General features: G+C 47.7%; 1 protein-coding gene across 1 annotated transcript in view; it reads right to left on the reverse strand.

The window, feature by feature from the left end:
• LOC122384842 (calsyntenin-1-like) overlaps nucleotides 1–17,916 on the reverse strand; it is a 131,954-nt gene that overhangs the window by 31,462 nt on the left and 82,576 nt on the right. Inside the window, exons 2-3 of the mRNA XM_043372618.1 lie at nucleotides 13,220–13,386; nucleotides 9,980–10,113 (exon numbers count right to left, since the gene is read on the reverse strand). Coding sequence (XP_043228553.1) covers nucleotides 9,980–10,113; nucleotides 13,220–13,386 — 301 coding nt within the window. The remainder of the gene's footprint in view (nucleotides 1–9,979; nucleotides 10,114–13,219; nucleotides 13,387–17,916) is intronic.

The following is a 17,916-nucleotide window of genomic DNA, read 5'->3' on the forward strand; positions in this document are numbered from 1 at the left end:
CCCCGGTTCGCCCCTCAGAGGACCGCTAAGCCTGATGGATGGCGGAGGAGCGGCCGATCGGACCGGGGATTTGTTTGGAGGCTCCCCGCCGCCCATCCGGCGGTGGGAGGCGCAGCAGCGGACCGGGCCGGTGGTAATTCACCAGCATAAACTGCTGAGACAGTCAACAATACAGCGGTGGCGCAGCGTCAACACCTAACTCAGCGGCATAAGTCAGCAGTCAACACCTATCTCAGCGGCAGAACCCTGCTATCCACAGTACCTGACAGCTCTTTATAGCACCCGGACGCTCCGCAATGTCTGTTCCGACTGGGCGCAGTTCAGGCTGTCTTCGCGCCCACCTTTGATGTAGCGCTGCACCAGCCGTCGGTGCTGAGGAGCTACCACTTATGTTAAGCTCTTACAACTTGAACAGCCCACACTTGGTTTTAACACAGCTTCTCCACTTTGAGCTTACGACAGAGTCATCGCCCTCCCACACTGTTTCATAAGCACCGGTCTTTCTCAATCTGTCGTCATCTACCTCCAACTCACTCCCACCTCATCCATCTAACGCAGCCACATTCAACCATCATCAGCTCAATCATCATTCCCTAGCTCTCTGTCACCATTCCCTCTCTCCACAAACTTCTGATCTGTTCTCAAACCTCCTCTCCCGCCCCGGCGGCCTTTACCCGTCTGCAGCCACCCCGAGCCGCCGCGCCGTCCCGTCAGGAGCGGCCACTCGCCGACCCGATGTCGCATCGCTCGCCGATTATGCAGATACCGTCTGCTCCCAGGAGGGTCTGCCACCGGCCCGGAACGGGGGATCGGCGCGGAACAGCGGGCAGGACTGAGGTCGGCCAAAGTCAGACGCGCTGCGCACATGGAAACATAAGGCAGATGAGAGAGGAGTTGAGGAAGAAATGTTTGATTGTGGAGCGGTTCTGGGGTGCGGTGACCTGTGAGAAGGAATGACGCAGTTGGTAAGGAATAAGATGAGACAAGGAAGTGGCGCGTTCAGTAGGTCAAAGAATAGGGCAAGGCAAAACAAGAATAATGTCAAGTCTTGCATCATATGTTCCTTAATGTTTCGTTAATGTTTGGTACGAAAACAAACTATTCCATCATGCATGAACAATAAATCAGGCACCAGGTTACAATTTTACTCACATCATAGATAACATGAATCTATGGATTACATGAATCGATAGATTCATGTTATCTATGGTCATATTAATTTAAAACTCATCATTCACTCGACTGTTCCAATTCACCGTAACACCGCCTAACATAACCCAATACCATAATCATTGAGCATGGAGCACTATTAGGCCATGTTTGGATGCCGTTAACGAGGTTCATTTTTTAAGAGGACCGGCTTCTAGCTCCGTCTAACGATGTCCAAGAATGACACAACCGTGTCAGCAGGCAACTAGATACAACACTTGGAAGTACCGTATACCCTGGCACGACATACGACATTTTTGAAATGTTTGGGAAGTTGCATTCTTATCGTCCCTCAGCAACTGAGCAGTTATACAACCGAGCTGCCTTCCTACACCAGCTTCCATCCGCGAACATTATAAAAGTACCATTTCTACAAAAAGGAACAACGTGAGAAGGAAACAGGGCGGATGGCCGGATTGTGAAAACCGCCATGCTCGTGGTAACGTCACCAATATAACGACCGGTGACAGCAAAGGTGACGACGGAGCACCGACGGGGCTTTGTGAGCGTCCATTGTCGGTCTAAGGTGCGTGTGTGGCGGGCGATCATCAATAACTGAACAGTCAGGAGTGAGAATCAATATCGAAACCGGCTGTCACCAGGGCGGTAGCAGCCGTCACAGAGCATCAGAAGTCACGAACATTCAGGCTTCAACGACTGGCAACCCGTTCCACCCGTTGGCAGCCCGTTAGTGTACGTGACTTTAAAATGCTGTATTTTTCCGGTCCTACATGCAATTATCTGCTTTTTGTACATTTGTCAGTTGCGTTGAGGCTTCGCCTTCCGGCACGGAAAATGTCTATTGATTGAAACGCTGTCCTCGAGGCCGTGATCCATTGCCGACACAGCGGCAGCGGTGTAATTAGCTAATCCATCGAGTCAAAACAACCAAAAAACACAGGACTAACTTCGAAATCGGATGCGAACCAAACAAGCTTCGCCTTTACTACGCACAGAAAACATCGGAAAGAACGTGGGACTAAGTTACCAGCAAAGAACGAAAGGACGTTGCCGGATTTTCCAGAAATTCGGAAGAGTGATGCTGTTGCCTAATGGTAATGGTACTTTTCCATTTTCTGTGCATCTCCTGCAGTCCAGTCAAGAGCAAGCATAATTGATAAACCTAGATAAACTGCAAAAACAACCATCGTTATCTATCATCAAACATAAAACAAGTATATTATCCGAACCCACACGGATGGACATGCGAGCATTACCAGGTTGCCTGCTTGCATCCGGGGAGACGATACGCAGCTCTGACGGTTGTGTGTATCAGGTTCAAATTGGAATAGCTCTGGGGCATGCATCACGGACTCGCACAGAGCGGAATTGAGCTCCAAACGATAGCTGTTTTCAGCTCGTGTTTCCCGACAAAGCCGCCGTCCGTCGCCCACGGCATCACAAAAGGTCCGTGGCAACTCTGTTTGGATTCGGCTCGTCGCCATGACAACGCTAATTGCGAAACAGTGCTATGCCTTTGTCTTGCCATCGTGAATAGACCCAAGGCCTTCTGGAAATGCGAATATGTTGACATTTCATATTGCTTCGGTCGCATATGTGCAAGAACGTTTCCATTGTCCAAACGGTAGTAACTAATGTGCGCAAGAACGTGCCCATTAGCCAAACGTTAGCAAGTGATTATGCCACACAATACCTTCATTAATACGTATAAATTCAACACACTTGTACATTTCAAACTGCAAGTATGATCAAGGCCGTAAGAATGATAACAAGACACAATACATAACAAATGACAACTACGCCATTTTCTAACTGGCCAAAAATACCTAGCGAATCACTCTACGGCATCGTCGGAAAAGCTCACAATGTCTTCAAAACCGGTGTAGGTAGGTAATAAAGATGAGCTTAGAGCTCCTTCTACTCATTTAATTACCTCCGTACCTGCCCCAAACAACAAATAGCACAGCCACTTGGCCATCACATAATCAGTCCACTGCACGGGACCTCCAGCATTACCAACTGCGCGCATTCTGATTATATTCACCACCCAGCCGTCTCCTGGCTCAGTGGCGGAAGCGACCGTGGACCTACCCTTCATTACACTCGTCGCGGGAGTAATTTACGGCCCGCGGACCGGCCATGCATCAGGCCAACGAAAGCAGAGCCACTGCCCGCGGCTCTACGGAAGATAATGGGCATTGGACTGGCCGGATTCATGTGGTTTTACGGCCGTGACGAAAACACGTGGGATGCACGGAAACAAGAGGCGCTCAGGATAATTAGTTCCAAAAATAGCCATCTGAGAGATGTATTCATTAGCAAATAGGTTGAGGTTGATGTTTGATAAAAAAACACGGATCCGATCACCACCGTGGTTTCTCAGCCAGTTACAAGGAGCACAAGCAAGGCAATCCACGACGTCGTGTTCACCGTTTCCGTACCTAACGAAGAACGGTCCAACCATACACCAGGTTGGCAGGAGCTCATTCGCAAGATTGCCTCGCACTGACTTTAGCCTCCTAATCCAGCTGACAGCTCAAACATCCAGCATCCAGCTCAGACCTGAAGGCAATTGCAGCTTCTGACACCAGGTATCTGACTGTTTGCTGGCTGTTTGTGTTGTTTTGAAAATCGACCGATGACCAACGACACACCCGGCGCAACTTTTGGGCAGTCCCGGACCTCTTTTTCGATAGGCCAGGAAACATCCCCGCGCTAATGTATGGCCACTCCTTGGTAATGCTCCAAAATTACAACCTTCTTCCTTCAGAGATGCAAATAATCGCGTATGCGAAATAAAATAAGCGTAAGGCAAGTGCTAGACTGGTTTATGGTTTGATGTTAAAACATGCAAATTTTCTTCCGTGTTCCAGCTTTCAAGACAACCCATCCAGGAGCCGATTAAAGACCACTCATTCTCCTCTCATTTTGACGGCACACAGCTGCGGGCACTACCAACTTTAATATAAACCGGAGAGAACTCCATTACATCGCTTATTTGACGTAAACTTGATGAGTCATGAGCCGTTTATGCTGGACGGCCAGGAACGACTATCTAAATCCATTAGTGTGGAAAATGGTTAGTTTTAAAATACACACTAACCATAGCCCAGCCAGCAATTTTGCTCCGGGCCCAAGCAGGCTCAAGTGCGGATTGCCCGAGATTTTAAGTCGGGCTAAAGTCGGCTAGGGCTTGGGCTAAAGTCGGCGTATGACACAAAAACGCCGACTAAAGCCCATGCTCTGCCGGAGGTATGCCCGCTCTGCGAGCTCCGGACAGCCGTAGTTTAGCCCTAGTTGAGCGACGATTGGCGTTAGCCCGATTTAAGCCCGAGCAGTGAATCCATTTATATATCCACTCTGGGCCCGAGCGGGCTGAACTCCGGCAAGCCCACTCTGTGTGCCCTGTCTATCCCGACTTAAGCCATAGAAGTGAATGGGGTTTATACATTGCAAACTGCTATGGCTTTGCTCGGGTTCGGCTCGATTGACGGCTCCTGTTTCTTCAAGTCTCGACTTGACTTCATCTTGCTTTTGCTTCACACTGGATCAAGTAGCAAGGAGCAGCCAATGCACTTTCAGCAGGTTGTGCGGTTACAATGCATATTCAAAATTGTTACGGTCACTCATATGCTCTGTTAACCGGTCATCGAGCATTGCGAAAGGAAAGTAGTGGTTCACTTTGATTGAATGTATATTTCAAACGACTACAGACACGTCAAATGAAACAAAAATACATGAAACAGTGGACTGCAAACTGCAGCAATAATATGGCATGAGTCATGAAAAAGTGCCATCAAAACTATAAAACAATCACAAGGCCCGCTAGCCTCCCTCCCCGTTCATAATACTTAGTTGAACACCCAACCGAAAGCATAAAGTAAGGACAGCAAGTAATCGCTCATCAGACTAAAGACATAAAGCAGTTAGCAAACAATCGTTTATAAGGAACTTCACTCTGGTGAATGGGAGCTTTGGAGGCATCTAGCTCCTCCACACACACACACATCTGCAGTAGATGGTCGGCCAGCTTTCGGCGCAGTTTCCATATATGTAGGTATACCTACTTAATTATAAGCAGGCAGTTTCCGCTTGAAACCACTTGGCGAGGGCGACTGCGGCGTCCACCCGATCCTGGTTTGTATAACTATTCATTTTTTTGGAACCATTTGCTCTAATGGTACGTACCTGAAAAAGAGATTAATGGGTTTAATTTACATTGCATATTTGCTTGAAAAATAACTTATTGTTGCATTTATACTGTAAAAGCACTTCTCATTGATCCGTATAAAATGTTCATTCGATTTTCAACGCGGACAGAGAATTAGCGTGCTCGGTGACAAGTAGATAAATATTTGTGTTTTGTATTTCATTTTCCTGGTTCAGAAGTGCTGGTATTTCACAACGATATAAAGGCACAAAATGCGGCTTTTCTGAGCGAGGGTTATATATAAGTCGCCAGGCTGAACAGCTATTCAGCTTCATGTTTGATGGTGTGAAACTCAGTCAAAATCATGACGTTTACATACGATCAAGCGCACTATTCAATACACTTACCTACCGTAAAACTCCATGCAAGTCCACTTGATAAGAGCAGCGAGCACTATCCCTTCTTCGCGCTGTCACACGCGCCCAAACATCAACCACCAAAAGCCCCAACACCGGTGTGTCGTTTCGTCGCACAGCGCGCAGACTGTCACAAACGCTGCACATGATTGGCGCAGATCTGCGCATGCGCGAACAGCCGAACAAGTATGGCTAAGCTCCGGCTTTACTCCAGTTAGCCGAAGGACACAGCCAGCTTGATCAGCCCGCGCTCCGCCCAAGTTAAACCTGTTTTGGATGCGCAGGCAGATGTCGGGCTGAGCTACTGCTTTCCGCACGTGGGCATAGCTGCGGCATGCCCCAGCTCAGCCCTAGTAAAAAATACATTGGTTTTGATCAAAGTGGGCAAACCCAAGCTAAGCCCAAGCTGCCCGACGTTTGCCACAGTTCAGCCCAAGCGAATTGCTGGCTGGGAGAAGGTCACAAGAAAGAAAAAAATGAACTAATGGTGAATTATACTTACAACTGCTAACTGGGGCATTCCACGATAGATCGTACCACTTTTTTCCAATTTCACACCCTCATCTCTCGGATTTTAACGATAATTGGTCTAAGGGGTAATCAGGGGCTCTGAATCCTCCTGTGACAATTTCAGGCTTATCAGATGAGTAGTTTTTGAGTTATAGTGTATAACATGTTTTGGATCTTGCGTTGCAGCGCCAAGTTTGGCGGACTGTAACAAGACGGATAATCCAAATGCCAAATGTAATACGGCATTGAACTTGCATTGAAACAAAGAATAATATGCATTTTTGAAATTTTGAAATATAAACTATTTTTGATACATAACACCTCGAGCTTCCTTTCATTTGCATTTTTATGCCTTTGGGACCAAATTTTTTTGAATTTTTATTTTCTTAAAAATTTTTTGGATCATTTTTAAGTAGTATGCAAAAAATTAGGAAGGTGTTCTTTCTATAAATGTACTTATTTTGTGTTACCGTAATGCTCTCAAATTGTGATTTCGGGAAGACAGCCTTCAAATGGCGTGGTAAAGCTGCCTAGTGACATCACTGGTTACTGAAAGTTCAATTGAGGTCATTTGTGCCTGACTTTTGCATTGTTGACCTTGCGTGACGTCATTCGTACGTCACTAGGGTCATAAGAGTTTTTCGTCAATAACTCTCGATCAAATTGAACTAGAGAGACGGGAAAGCTACCAATGGACTCGAGAAGACCTTGCGAATCGAATGATGTGCAATATGATCTCATTCACCCAGATTCGTGGCCTGACCCGACTGTTAACCATCTCTGTGGCGGCGCTGTTTATCCAGCGCCGCGCTGGTTGGCTTTGCCGCGGACTCGGGCGGTCACGTGATGCCCGGGGGCTGGCTGCCGGCTGGGCCGTCCGGTCGGGGAGCGGAGCCAAATACACGGCAGTGTGCTGACCCGAGGTCAGCGACTTATGCTGACCTCACCACAACAAACAGTATACCATTCGACGCGCCGGAGCTAGGCAAACACAAAGATGCTAAAATCGCGGCTCTACGACCATTTGTTGCGAAGTTATCTACCAAAAACCGGACCCGTAATTTGGGTCACTTGAAATGACCTCAGGATTCACCAATGAACCCGAGACCTTAAAATGTGGTATCATTCGATGCATCTTGTAACGGCGCACATGCTCGTTTTTTTCCGCAAGGTTCTAGCTCCATTAGAGGCGAAACGGCGAGCTGGGGTCGTACCGACCCCCCGGAAACCCATTTTGTATGCATTAAAATGAGGAACTTATAGAAAGAACACCTTTCTAATTTTTTGCATCGATTTTAAATGACCCGAAGTTTATTTTGAAGAAATAAAAATGGCAAAAATTTTGGTCCCAAGGCCCATTATAGACAATTTTAAAAAATATTACGAATTTTTTCAATATGTTAAGCTTTTCTTTCCAATTTTAAAAAAGCTGTATTAATCTTTGATTCATCGTTAGTTCAAAGCTGTTTACCGTTTGTTGCTTGCTTAGCTCGTTTTTGAGTTATATGCTCATCAAACTCACCCTTACAATCTGAAGTTTAGAAAATATTATGCAATATAACTCAAAAAGTTTTCATCTGAGAAGTCTGATATTTTGGCAGGTGTTTTTGGAGCCTATGATTACCCCTAGTACCAATTTTAATTCAAATCTGAGGGATGAGGGTGACGGGCCTGGTACGATCTATCGTGGAATGCCCCAACTAAGAAGTAGCAGCGTTGCAAACGATTAGCCGCAGCTAAGAGAATTGGGCTCGATTTATTTTAAATCGTTTGATTTGACATATTCATGTTGCCAGTCATTTGTAAGTCGTCAGCTGTTGTATAAAGCCATTCTCTTCCAGTTTTTTAGCCGGTCTATCACTTAATCATAATTGACTCAACAAGCCAGTTAGCACAATGTGTTATGTGATGATTAATGGTTCATCTAAATGAATAACTGGTTCAAGAGCTACTCTGAAAGTCCAAAGAAGCAGTTCTCTGGTTAGCTGCTTTGTTCGACATAAAACTGTCGTAGCTGTCAAGATCTGCCATGTTAGCTTCAACATTTGAGCAAGTGTCTGCTCATTAAATAGACACCACCAGCTTCCACCCTGCTCGACACTTGCCAGTCATTTCTAAACAACAAAGCATTACCATTAGGTATGTACTATCACACACGTTGCAACCCTTTCAAAGCAAAGAAATCCCGTGCCCCGTGGCTAAAACCCATCCGACTCTTCGCCAAGTGGTCGAACCTCGAAGGTCACGGGGAGGATCGCAAGCGACAGCCGCCGCTCACGGTCAGCCCATCGTCACCTCGCGTGGACGCAATCTGCATAGCATGAATCGAAATGGGCCCACACGGGCACGGCGCCAGCTGGCAGAGCGCGGCCCGGGGACCGTCAACCGACACTAACCCCGCGCCCCAGTCCGATCCGCCAATCATTCAGCCCCGGCAGTGATTCATAAGTGGCCACGACCACAGCTGCTGCCGGATAAACTGTCAGACGAGGCGTAGTTTCAACGCACGATGCGCGTCAGCTTTTCTGACAGTTCATAAGCTTTCTACGTCTGAGCGGAGATTGATATACGCTCAGTTGAGGGTGATGAATTCATTAGTCAGCTGTCCAGAGCTCATGAAGATGGAGCTTGTTGAGAGCGATGAATAGTGACGTTGAGAGGTTTAAATTAAATCGGGCAGTAAATTTACAGTGTCAGAAACGTGGTAAATGACAATCAGCGGTACGTCGTAAGAGGATCGCGTCGGGACTATACGGGGAAATATCTCTTTCCGAACTTGCAACACTGCAGAATGTCGGTTAGTTGGGACTGACAGTGGCGCACGCATGCTCGTCTTCAGAGTAAGTGAAAATATTATTCCATTTCAATGAATCCCTAGAAAAAGAGTAAGCATACAAACCGATGTAAAGACAATTTAGCATTACCATTCAAATTACCCTTGTCAAACTTCAATTTAAGGCCATTAAAAGTTTCCAAAGTAAAACTAGTCCATCAGCTTCCCAATGTCAACCAGACTTCAGCCCCAGTAGCGCAGCGTCAATTTTCATTCTACGACACATTCTCATGCCATCGGCACATTCTACAAAATCGTGTCGCCAGCCTCTTGGAACATTCATCACTTGCCGTGACGTTTCTGAGTCTACACCATTAGTCGTCCCACGAGCCTCCACCCGTCTGAGCCAGCCCTTGTCGACATCCCATGCCGTGCATGGCTCCGCCTATCCACCTTGCACCAGCACTGGTGCCAGGTTTCACCACCCCTCTGCATCACCAGGCCACCGGACCCCGCCGGCACCGCGCCCGCTGGTCCGGCCAGGTCGCGTCGGGTCGATCCGTCGGCATCACCTAATGGGGTCGACAGGGGGCCACACGCACGGCGGGCGGACGTAGCGGCGCCGTACCCGAGCACGCCACGAGGACAGAGCGGGTACCGAGCACGCCAGCGTGCCAGGCACCGCCGGGGTGGCGGTCCGTCGGGAGGGTGGAGCTGGGTGGCTGAGAACTGCCGAGGAGCGACAACGGACAACAGAGGATGCGTATAGCAATTTGTTATCCCGGCATACAAGATGTGCCGTTTCAAAACAGTGGTGGTTTTAAAGTTAAAAACACAACGCGTCCATCTTTTTTCTCATGGGTTCTTAGTAAGATGCAGGTTGTTCACACCCGAAAATGCATTATCACACTACAGCGGAAGCCTCCCGCCGTGGACGCCGCCAGTGTTTGAGTGACTCACTTGTCGGAGACCTGCGGCCCTGGGTCACAGCCGACGGCAGCGATCTCGAACCGGTAGCTCTTCCTCTTCTCACAGCTGAGAGGCCGACGGGCCTGAATCACCGCCTCGCCGGTGCTCGCATCGGTGGACACCACCTGAGGTCAGAGGTCAGGTCAGGTTAGGTCAGGTCAGGTCAGGTCAAGAAAGGTCGGGAGAGGTCAGGTCAGGAAAGGTCGGGAGAGGTCAGGTCACAAGGTCACACATAGTCACATGACAGAGAGGTGTCACACAACGCGCTGAAAAGACCACAAACAAACGCGCTTTTAAGCTAAATCATCAAAGACAGGAGGCAAACACATCAAAGGGTCAAAACAGGTGTTCGTCACTTGCCGCCAAAGTCTGTCATATTAGTATAAAACGAAGACCGAAATAGTATATGGAACTGCAGTTGTTTACGATCGAGCTGAACGTCATCGACCAATCGTGCGACGTTAACTGCACTCTCTCGATAACGGACCAGCTATGAGACATAAATCAAACCCAAAGGCCACAGCTCGCAGACAACAGAGGTCAAACCGGCCGGCCGCAACCGGTTCACTATTGTGACAAAAACGGTCAAGTTTCAGACAAAACCTACACTGTAAAAAGAAACTTACAAGCCCCTCGTAGAGGAATTCTCAGCGCAAAAATAACATTGCAGGAGCGTGTAAATTTGGCTAATTTTAGGCTAGTTGCCGAGTAACAAGCTTGTTCGACAAGGCTGTGCCTCGTATGCATACGACCACCGTGCTCCACCTAGTTTGACAACACGCACGTAAATAGCGTGGGTAGTGCGTCTACTAGGTGTCATAACAGCCCCTGCCTGGTAAGGTAACTAGCCACTGCCTACTAATACATACCCAGTAATGGTACTAGCCCCCAAGGCTAGTAGTGGTACTAGCTCAAGGCCAGTAGTGGCACTAGTTAACTAATACCACTACTGGCCTTCGGGGTCGGGGCACTGGGTCGACGGAATTCCGTCGACGGAATTCCGTCGACCAGTGCCCCCGACTCTCGACCGCCACCCGCAAGTAAACAGACTGAGTAGCGCTGCAGCACATTTATTCGGGCACGAGAACGAGAACGAGAACAATAACAACGCCAGGACAATAACTATAACTTTAACAACAACAACAACAACAACAACAACAACAACAACAACAACAACAACAACAACAACAACTAACTGAATAATTTTCAATAAGGTTTCTTAAATAACCACCATCAAACATTTGTGATTTTTTCATTAGCTCTGCACCGGTGGCAGTCGCGGGGTGCAGGTAGGCCAGGACATTGGCCCCATTCTTTACCAGAGAAGTCTGTAATGGGTGAAAAAAACGAATATTAGCATTATTATTATCATAAGGCATACCAATCTGGAAAATGATTAAATTAAAGTTGAATAAAGTGATAGATTCCTGCCACAAGCTAGCTTAAGTCCCAAACAATATAGCTATTCTGACTTGGATAGACGATACCGGCGCACTTCTGCCAACGACGGGCAAACATTATGCGATACTATACATCTTCTAGCTCAACAACATAACTTTTGTTTACAAATGGACAACCTTTTTGTTGAGCACACAGCAAATGATACAAGATGCCTCACCTTCAATCAAGCCAAAGAGCAGTTGGGCAGACACACACAGTAATGGCGACGCAACACAAAATGGACGCCGGCTCCCGGAAGCGGGGGGGGGGGGGGGGACTCCTTCTGAAAGCAGCCACAGACTCCTAGGTTGTAACATGCGACGAGGATAGCTATGAGGCACATCCTCATAGCCATCCAAAGCCGCTGACCACGCAAGCTTGCCAGCACGTTTACCAGCTGCAGGCGTTCGTGACAACAAGCGGGGTTGCACGCAAGGTTATCCGTTTAGTAGGTGCCAGCCGGGGCCTCGTCAGCTGAGCTAATAGCGAAATGACCTAATTGAGGGACACGCTAAAAACTGGCCGAGAACAAGCCAACGGCGGGTAACACTGTGAGGCTGTGCGTAGTTCATTAACACTGCGCAAAATTAGGTTCCTGAACATGTTCTCGCTCGTAGGCATTTGTTCCACAAGCGGCATTGTTAACGTGCATGGCTCTGACTACTAATGTCCATATATGTTGTAACGAGGAGCAAGGGAGGCACTCGTAAAAAATGCCTTATTTCAAAATTAGCTAGTGAATATTTTTTTACAGTGTACATCAACAACCAAGTAACATGAGTATTGAGTATGTACATAGAGCACACAGAAGATGGAAGGCGATATGATAGTTGCTATTTAACCTGTACCACAATGCATATTGCACATTTGACGTCAGAACAAGTCCCTGGCTGACAGCAAGTAGCCAATACATCTTCCATCTCGCCAACCATGTCCGTTTTCACACTACGGAAGCCTTCCCACGTGTGCAATTACTTTCCGACGCGCGCGAGATCCTCCAAATCCCATAATGCCATCAACGGCCACACCGGTCTGGCTTCAACAGATGAGGCCAGCCAGAACCGGCACCTGAATATATGAGGTGCGAACCAAGCCGGCAGGTCTGCCCGGGAGCTGGCGCAAATCCTACCCACCGACCGGCGTCCTGCAGAGGGTTTGGACACCGCTCGAACCTAGCCGGCGCGGCTGCAGACCGCAGCCCCCCCCCCCTACAGCAGCTGCGGCAGCCCCCCCCCCGTCCCAGAGCTGTCGCAGCTGTTCACTGGAGCGGCAGGGCGTTAATTGGCAGCGCCGGCGCCGTCTCTGATGGCACTAATTCTCCGGTCGGCAAACGCCCGGCACGGCTCATAGCCGAATTACGCTCCGACCCAACACCCGGCTGCGTGTAATTTAAATACGGCCCCCGGGGATCCTGAGCGGGCGCAGTTTCCGCCCTCGGAGCCGCGCAGAATTCTGATCAGACCGGCCGGTAATGTCAGTCGGAGACCCGGATGGGGTCAACGAGCCAGCTAGGGGTCACATCCGCTCAGTCAGGCGGAGACCCAGCCGGACTTACAGACTTGGCGTCCAGGGAAATTAAGAACATGTGCCCACTGAGCTGAGCTTATTGGCTGAACGTAAATGGATCAATCTACGACTAATGACAGAGAACTGAAGAGAATTTCACTGGAATATATCAGCTTACTCACAATAAATTCAACATGGCATGTTCGCCCAAATTACCCACACTTTCCCATCCCCCCCCTCTCTCTCTCTCTCTCTCTCAATCCTCTCTCCTCTCTCCCCACCCACCTCGAAGGGCACATCGCCGTGGTGTTTGTTGACGATGCGGAACCCGCAGACGGCAGCGCCCACAGCTCGGATGGGCGGCGATACGTCCACCAGGCGCTGGTCCTCCCGCACCAGGCCGTGGTAGCCGTCCGAGGGTGACACCAGGTCCAGCCGTGGCCGGGACGACCCTGTGGAAGATGAGGGAGAAGGGGAGTTAGAGGGGTGTGTCGGGCGAAGTGGGTGGTAAAGTGAGAGTAAACCTTCCATTTCTTGCAGTACACGTGAGATCGGGATCGCTGAAACCTTTGTGGACGCCATTTACACCCATAGAAGCGTTTATATCATTTAGTCATAGTTTCCACGTGACGAAATCAATCAGCTCTCAAGACGTGCATCACACTTAAATTACAAAGGAAAAGTTACTCGAATAGCACCATGTCTACCTATTCTTCCATCAACCTTACATCTCTAACAACACACAACCCTTTCAAAATGACATCGCCCGTGTCGCAGCAGTCCAAGTCTGTCCAACATCCAGCAGCGACGACCCGCGGCCTATCTCCGTCTGAAGCGGCGCAGCTCAATCCATCACGGAGCAATCACTGTCGCCGTGGACAGGAGGCCAGCCGACGAAAAACGCGCCGAGATCGCAGCAGCGGCGCCACGGTCGTCGCCGCTGCGCCACAGACGCCGCCCGCGCCCGTCAACAGGTGGCGATGTGGCGGAGCGCCGGCGAGACACCATTGTGGCGAGAAGAAAGGCGCCGGGGAAGAATGATAGTGTGGCGGAGGCGAGTGAGAAAGATTACCTGCAGAGCACGGTGTTTGGGGTGTTGGAAAACAAGCTATTTGGCTAAAAAGACGACGATGTTTAGAGCAGAAGCGAGACTTCGTACAAGCCGATGCCTTCTAGTTTGAATAGTTTGAAATAAAGCATATAAGTATGCTGTGTGTAAATGTAATTACCAGCATTCCGTCCATATGAAGCGTAAATGCATCCACAAGGTCACGCCGCCTTGGATCGCCCAAAGGTCTGCCGCAGTGACCCCGCCGCAGTGACCCCGCCCCCGCCTCAGTGACCCGCCCGCGCCGCCGCTGGGACAGATCGTGTGTACCGACGGGCGCCGGTCTGCAATCATGGGCCCAGTTTCACCAAGCTCTGTTTGGGGTAGTTTCGGCGAAACTACCCCAAACCAGTTTCACCAAATGGGGTAGGTTCTGATTGGCCACTTCCAAACTACCCCATGGGGCAGTTCTTATTTTACCCCAAATTTGCCATGCAAACAGATGCTCACGGTCCGTGAGCATCTGAACAAGCCAATCAATCAGCTGTTTGCCGGCAATTCTACCCCAAATATCCGACCAAAATTACGGCTGACATTCGTGGGGTATGTCCATAAAGTTAGCGTCGTATTCGTATTCGGATTCAAATTCGAGTAATGATTTCGCTCAAAATTGGCATACAGATAGCCCATGGCACGCTGAGTTCGAAAATGGTGACCTTTTTTTCCTAGGTCAAACCGTTTGACCTTGAGAGGTCAAAATACCGCGTACCCTGCAGAATCTTTGTTTATGGTCCGATTTGAAAAAATTCGACCACCAGTGTGTTGGTCTCATCCAGAAGCAGTAGCACATTCGAAAAAATCCGAGGTCAAGGTCATAGGTCAAGGTCAAGGTCACTTTAAAAATCGCCGTACCCTACAAAATCTTCATTTTTGGAGCTATCGGAAAATTTCGGCCACCACTGTGTTCGTCTCATCGAGAAGCAGTAGCACATTCAAAGAAATCCGAGGTCAAGGTCATAGGTCAAGGTCAAGGTCACTTTAAACGTTAATTTTAGTCCCCGTACCCTGTAGAATCTTTGTTTATGGTCCGATTTAAAAATTTCGGCCACCACTGTGTTCGTCTCATCGAGAAGCAGTAGCACATTTGAAAAAATCCGAGGTCAAGGTCATAGGTCAAGGTCAAGGTCACTTTAAACGTTAATTTTAGTCCCCGTACCCTGTAGAATCTTTGTTTATGGTCCGACTTGAAAATTTCGGCCACCACTGTGTTCGTCTCATCGAGAAGCAGTAGCACCTTTGAAAAAATCCGAGGTCAAGGTCATAGGTCAAGGTCAAGGTCACTTTAAACGTTAATTTTAGTCCCCGTACCCTGTAGAATCTTTGTTTATAGTCCGATTTAAAAATTTCGGCCACCACTGTGTTCATCTCATCGAGAAGCAGTAGCACATTCGAAAAAATCCGAGGTCAAGGTCATAGGTCAAGGTCAAGGTCACTTTAAACGTTAATTTTAGTCCCCGTACCCTGTAGAATCTTTGTTTATCGTCCGATCTGAAAATTTCGGCCACCACTGTGTTCGTCTCATCGAGAAGCAGTAGCACATTTGAAAAAATCCGACGTCAAGGTCATAGGTCAAGGTCAAGGTCACTTTAAACGTTAATTTTAGTCCCCGTACCCTGTAGAATCTTTGTTTATGGTCCGATTTGAAAATTTCGGCCACCACTGTGTTCGTCTCATCGAGAAACAGTAGGACATTTGAAAAAATCCGAGGTCAAGGTCATAGGTCAAGGTCAAGGTCACTTTAAACGTTAATTTTAGTCCCCGTACCCTGTAGAATCTTTGTTTATCGTCCGATCTGAAAATTTCGGCCACCACTGTGTTCGTCTCGACGAGAAGCAGTAGCACATTCGAAAAAATCCGAGGTGAAGGTCATAGGTCAAGGTCAAGGTCACTTTAAACGTTAATTTTAGTCCCCGTACCCTGTAGAATCTTTGTTTATGGTCCGATTTGAAAATTTCGGCCACCACTGTGTTCGTCTCATCGAGAAGCAGTAGCACATTTGAAAAAATCCGAGGTCAAGGTCATAGGTCAAGGTCAAGGTCACTTTAAACGTTAATTTTAGTCCCCGTACCCTGTAGAATCTTTTTTTATGGTCCGATTTAAAAATTTCGGCCACCACTGTGTTCGCCTCATCGAGAAGCAGTAGCACATTCGAAAAAATCCGAAGTCAAGGTCATAGGTCAAGGTCAAGGTCACTTTAAACGTTAATTTTAGTCCCCGTACCCTGTAGAATCTTTGTTTATCGTCCGATCTGAAAATTTCGGCCACCACTGTGTTCGTCTCATCGAGAAGCAGTAGCACATTTGAAAAAATCCGAGGTCAAAGTCATAGGTCAAGGTCAAGGTCACTTTAAACGTTAATTTTAGTCCCCGTACCCTGTAGAATCTTTGTTTATGGTCCGATTTAAACATTTCGGCCACCACTGTGTTCGTCTCATCGAGAAGCAGTAGCACATTTGAAAAAATCCGAGGTCAAGGTCATAGGTCAAGGTCAAGGTCACTTTAAACGCTCATTTTAGTCCCCGTACCCTGTAGAATCTTTGTTTATCGTCCGATCTGAAAAATTCGGCCACCACTGTGTTCGTCTCATCGAGAAGCAGTAGCACATTTGAAAAAATCCGAGGTCAAGGTCATAGGTCAAGGTGAAGGTCACTTTAAACGTTAATTTTAGTCCCCGTACCCTGTAGAATCTTTGTTTATGGTCCGATTTAAAAATTTCGGCCACCACTGTGTTCGTCTCATCGAGAAGCAGTAGCACATTTGAAAAAATCCGAGGTCAAGGTCATAGGTCAAGGTCAAGGTCACTTTAAACGTTAATTTTAGTCCCCGTACCCTGTAGAATCTTTGTTTATCGTCCGATCTGAAAATTTCGGCCACCACTGTGTTTGTCTCATCAAGAAGCAGTAGCACATTTGAAAAACCCGAGGTCAAGGTCATAGGTCAAGGTCAAGGTCACTTTAAACGTTAATTTTAGTCCCCGTACCCTGTAGAATCTTTGTTTATGGTCCGATTTAAAAATTTCGGCCACCATTGTGTTCGTCTCATCGAGAAGCAGTAGCACATTTGAAAAAATCCGAGGTCAAGGTCATAGGTCAAGGTCAAGGTCACTTTAAACGTTAATTTTAGTCCCCGTACCCTGTAGAATCTTTGTTTATCGTCCGATCTGAAAATTTCGGCCACCACTGTGTTAGTCTCATCGAGAAGCAGTAGCACATTCGAAAAAATCCGAGGTCAAGGTCATAGGTCAAGGTCAAGGTCACTTTAAACGTTAATTTTAGTCCCCGTACCCTGTAGAATCTTTGTTTATGGTCCGATTTGAAAATTTCGGCCACCACTGTGTTCGTCTCATCGAGAAGCAGTAGCACATTTGAAAAAATCCGAGGTCAAGGTCATAGGTCAAGGTCAAGGTCACTTTAAACGTTAATTTTAGTCCCCGTACCCTGTAGAATCTTTGTTTATCGTCCGATCTGAAAATTTCGGCCACCACTGTGTTAGTCTCATCGAGAAGCAGTAGCACATTCGAAAAAATCCGAGGTCAAGGTCATAGGTCAAGGTCAAGGTCACTTTAAACGTTAATTTTAGTCCCCGTACCCTGTAGAATCTTTGTTTATGGTCCGATTTGAAAATTTCGGCCACCACTGTGTTCGTCTCATCGAGAAGCAGTAGCACATTTGAAAAAATCCGAGGTCAAGGTCATAGGTCAAGGTCAAGGTCACTTTAAACGTTAATTTTAGTCCCCGTACCCTGTAGAATCTTTGTTTATCGTCCGATCTGAAAATTTCGGCCACCACTGTGTTCGTCTCATCGAGAAGCAGTAGCACATTCGAAAAAATCCGAGGTCAAGGTCATAGGTCAAGGTCAAGGTCACTTTAAACGTT

The sequence above is a fragment of the Amphibalanus amphitrite genome, unplaced genomic scaffold (genome assembly GCF_019059575.1).
Source record: "Amphibalanus amphitrite isolate SeventyFive unplaced genomic scaffold, NRLGWU_Aamphi_draft 000200F_arrow, whole genome shotgun sequence".
Classification (NCBI taxonomy): Eukaryota; Metazoa; Arthropoda; class Thecostraca; order Balanomorpha; family Balanidae; genus Amphibalanus; species Amphibalanus amphitrite.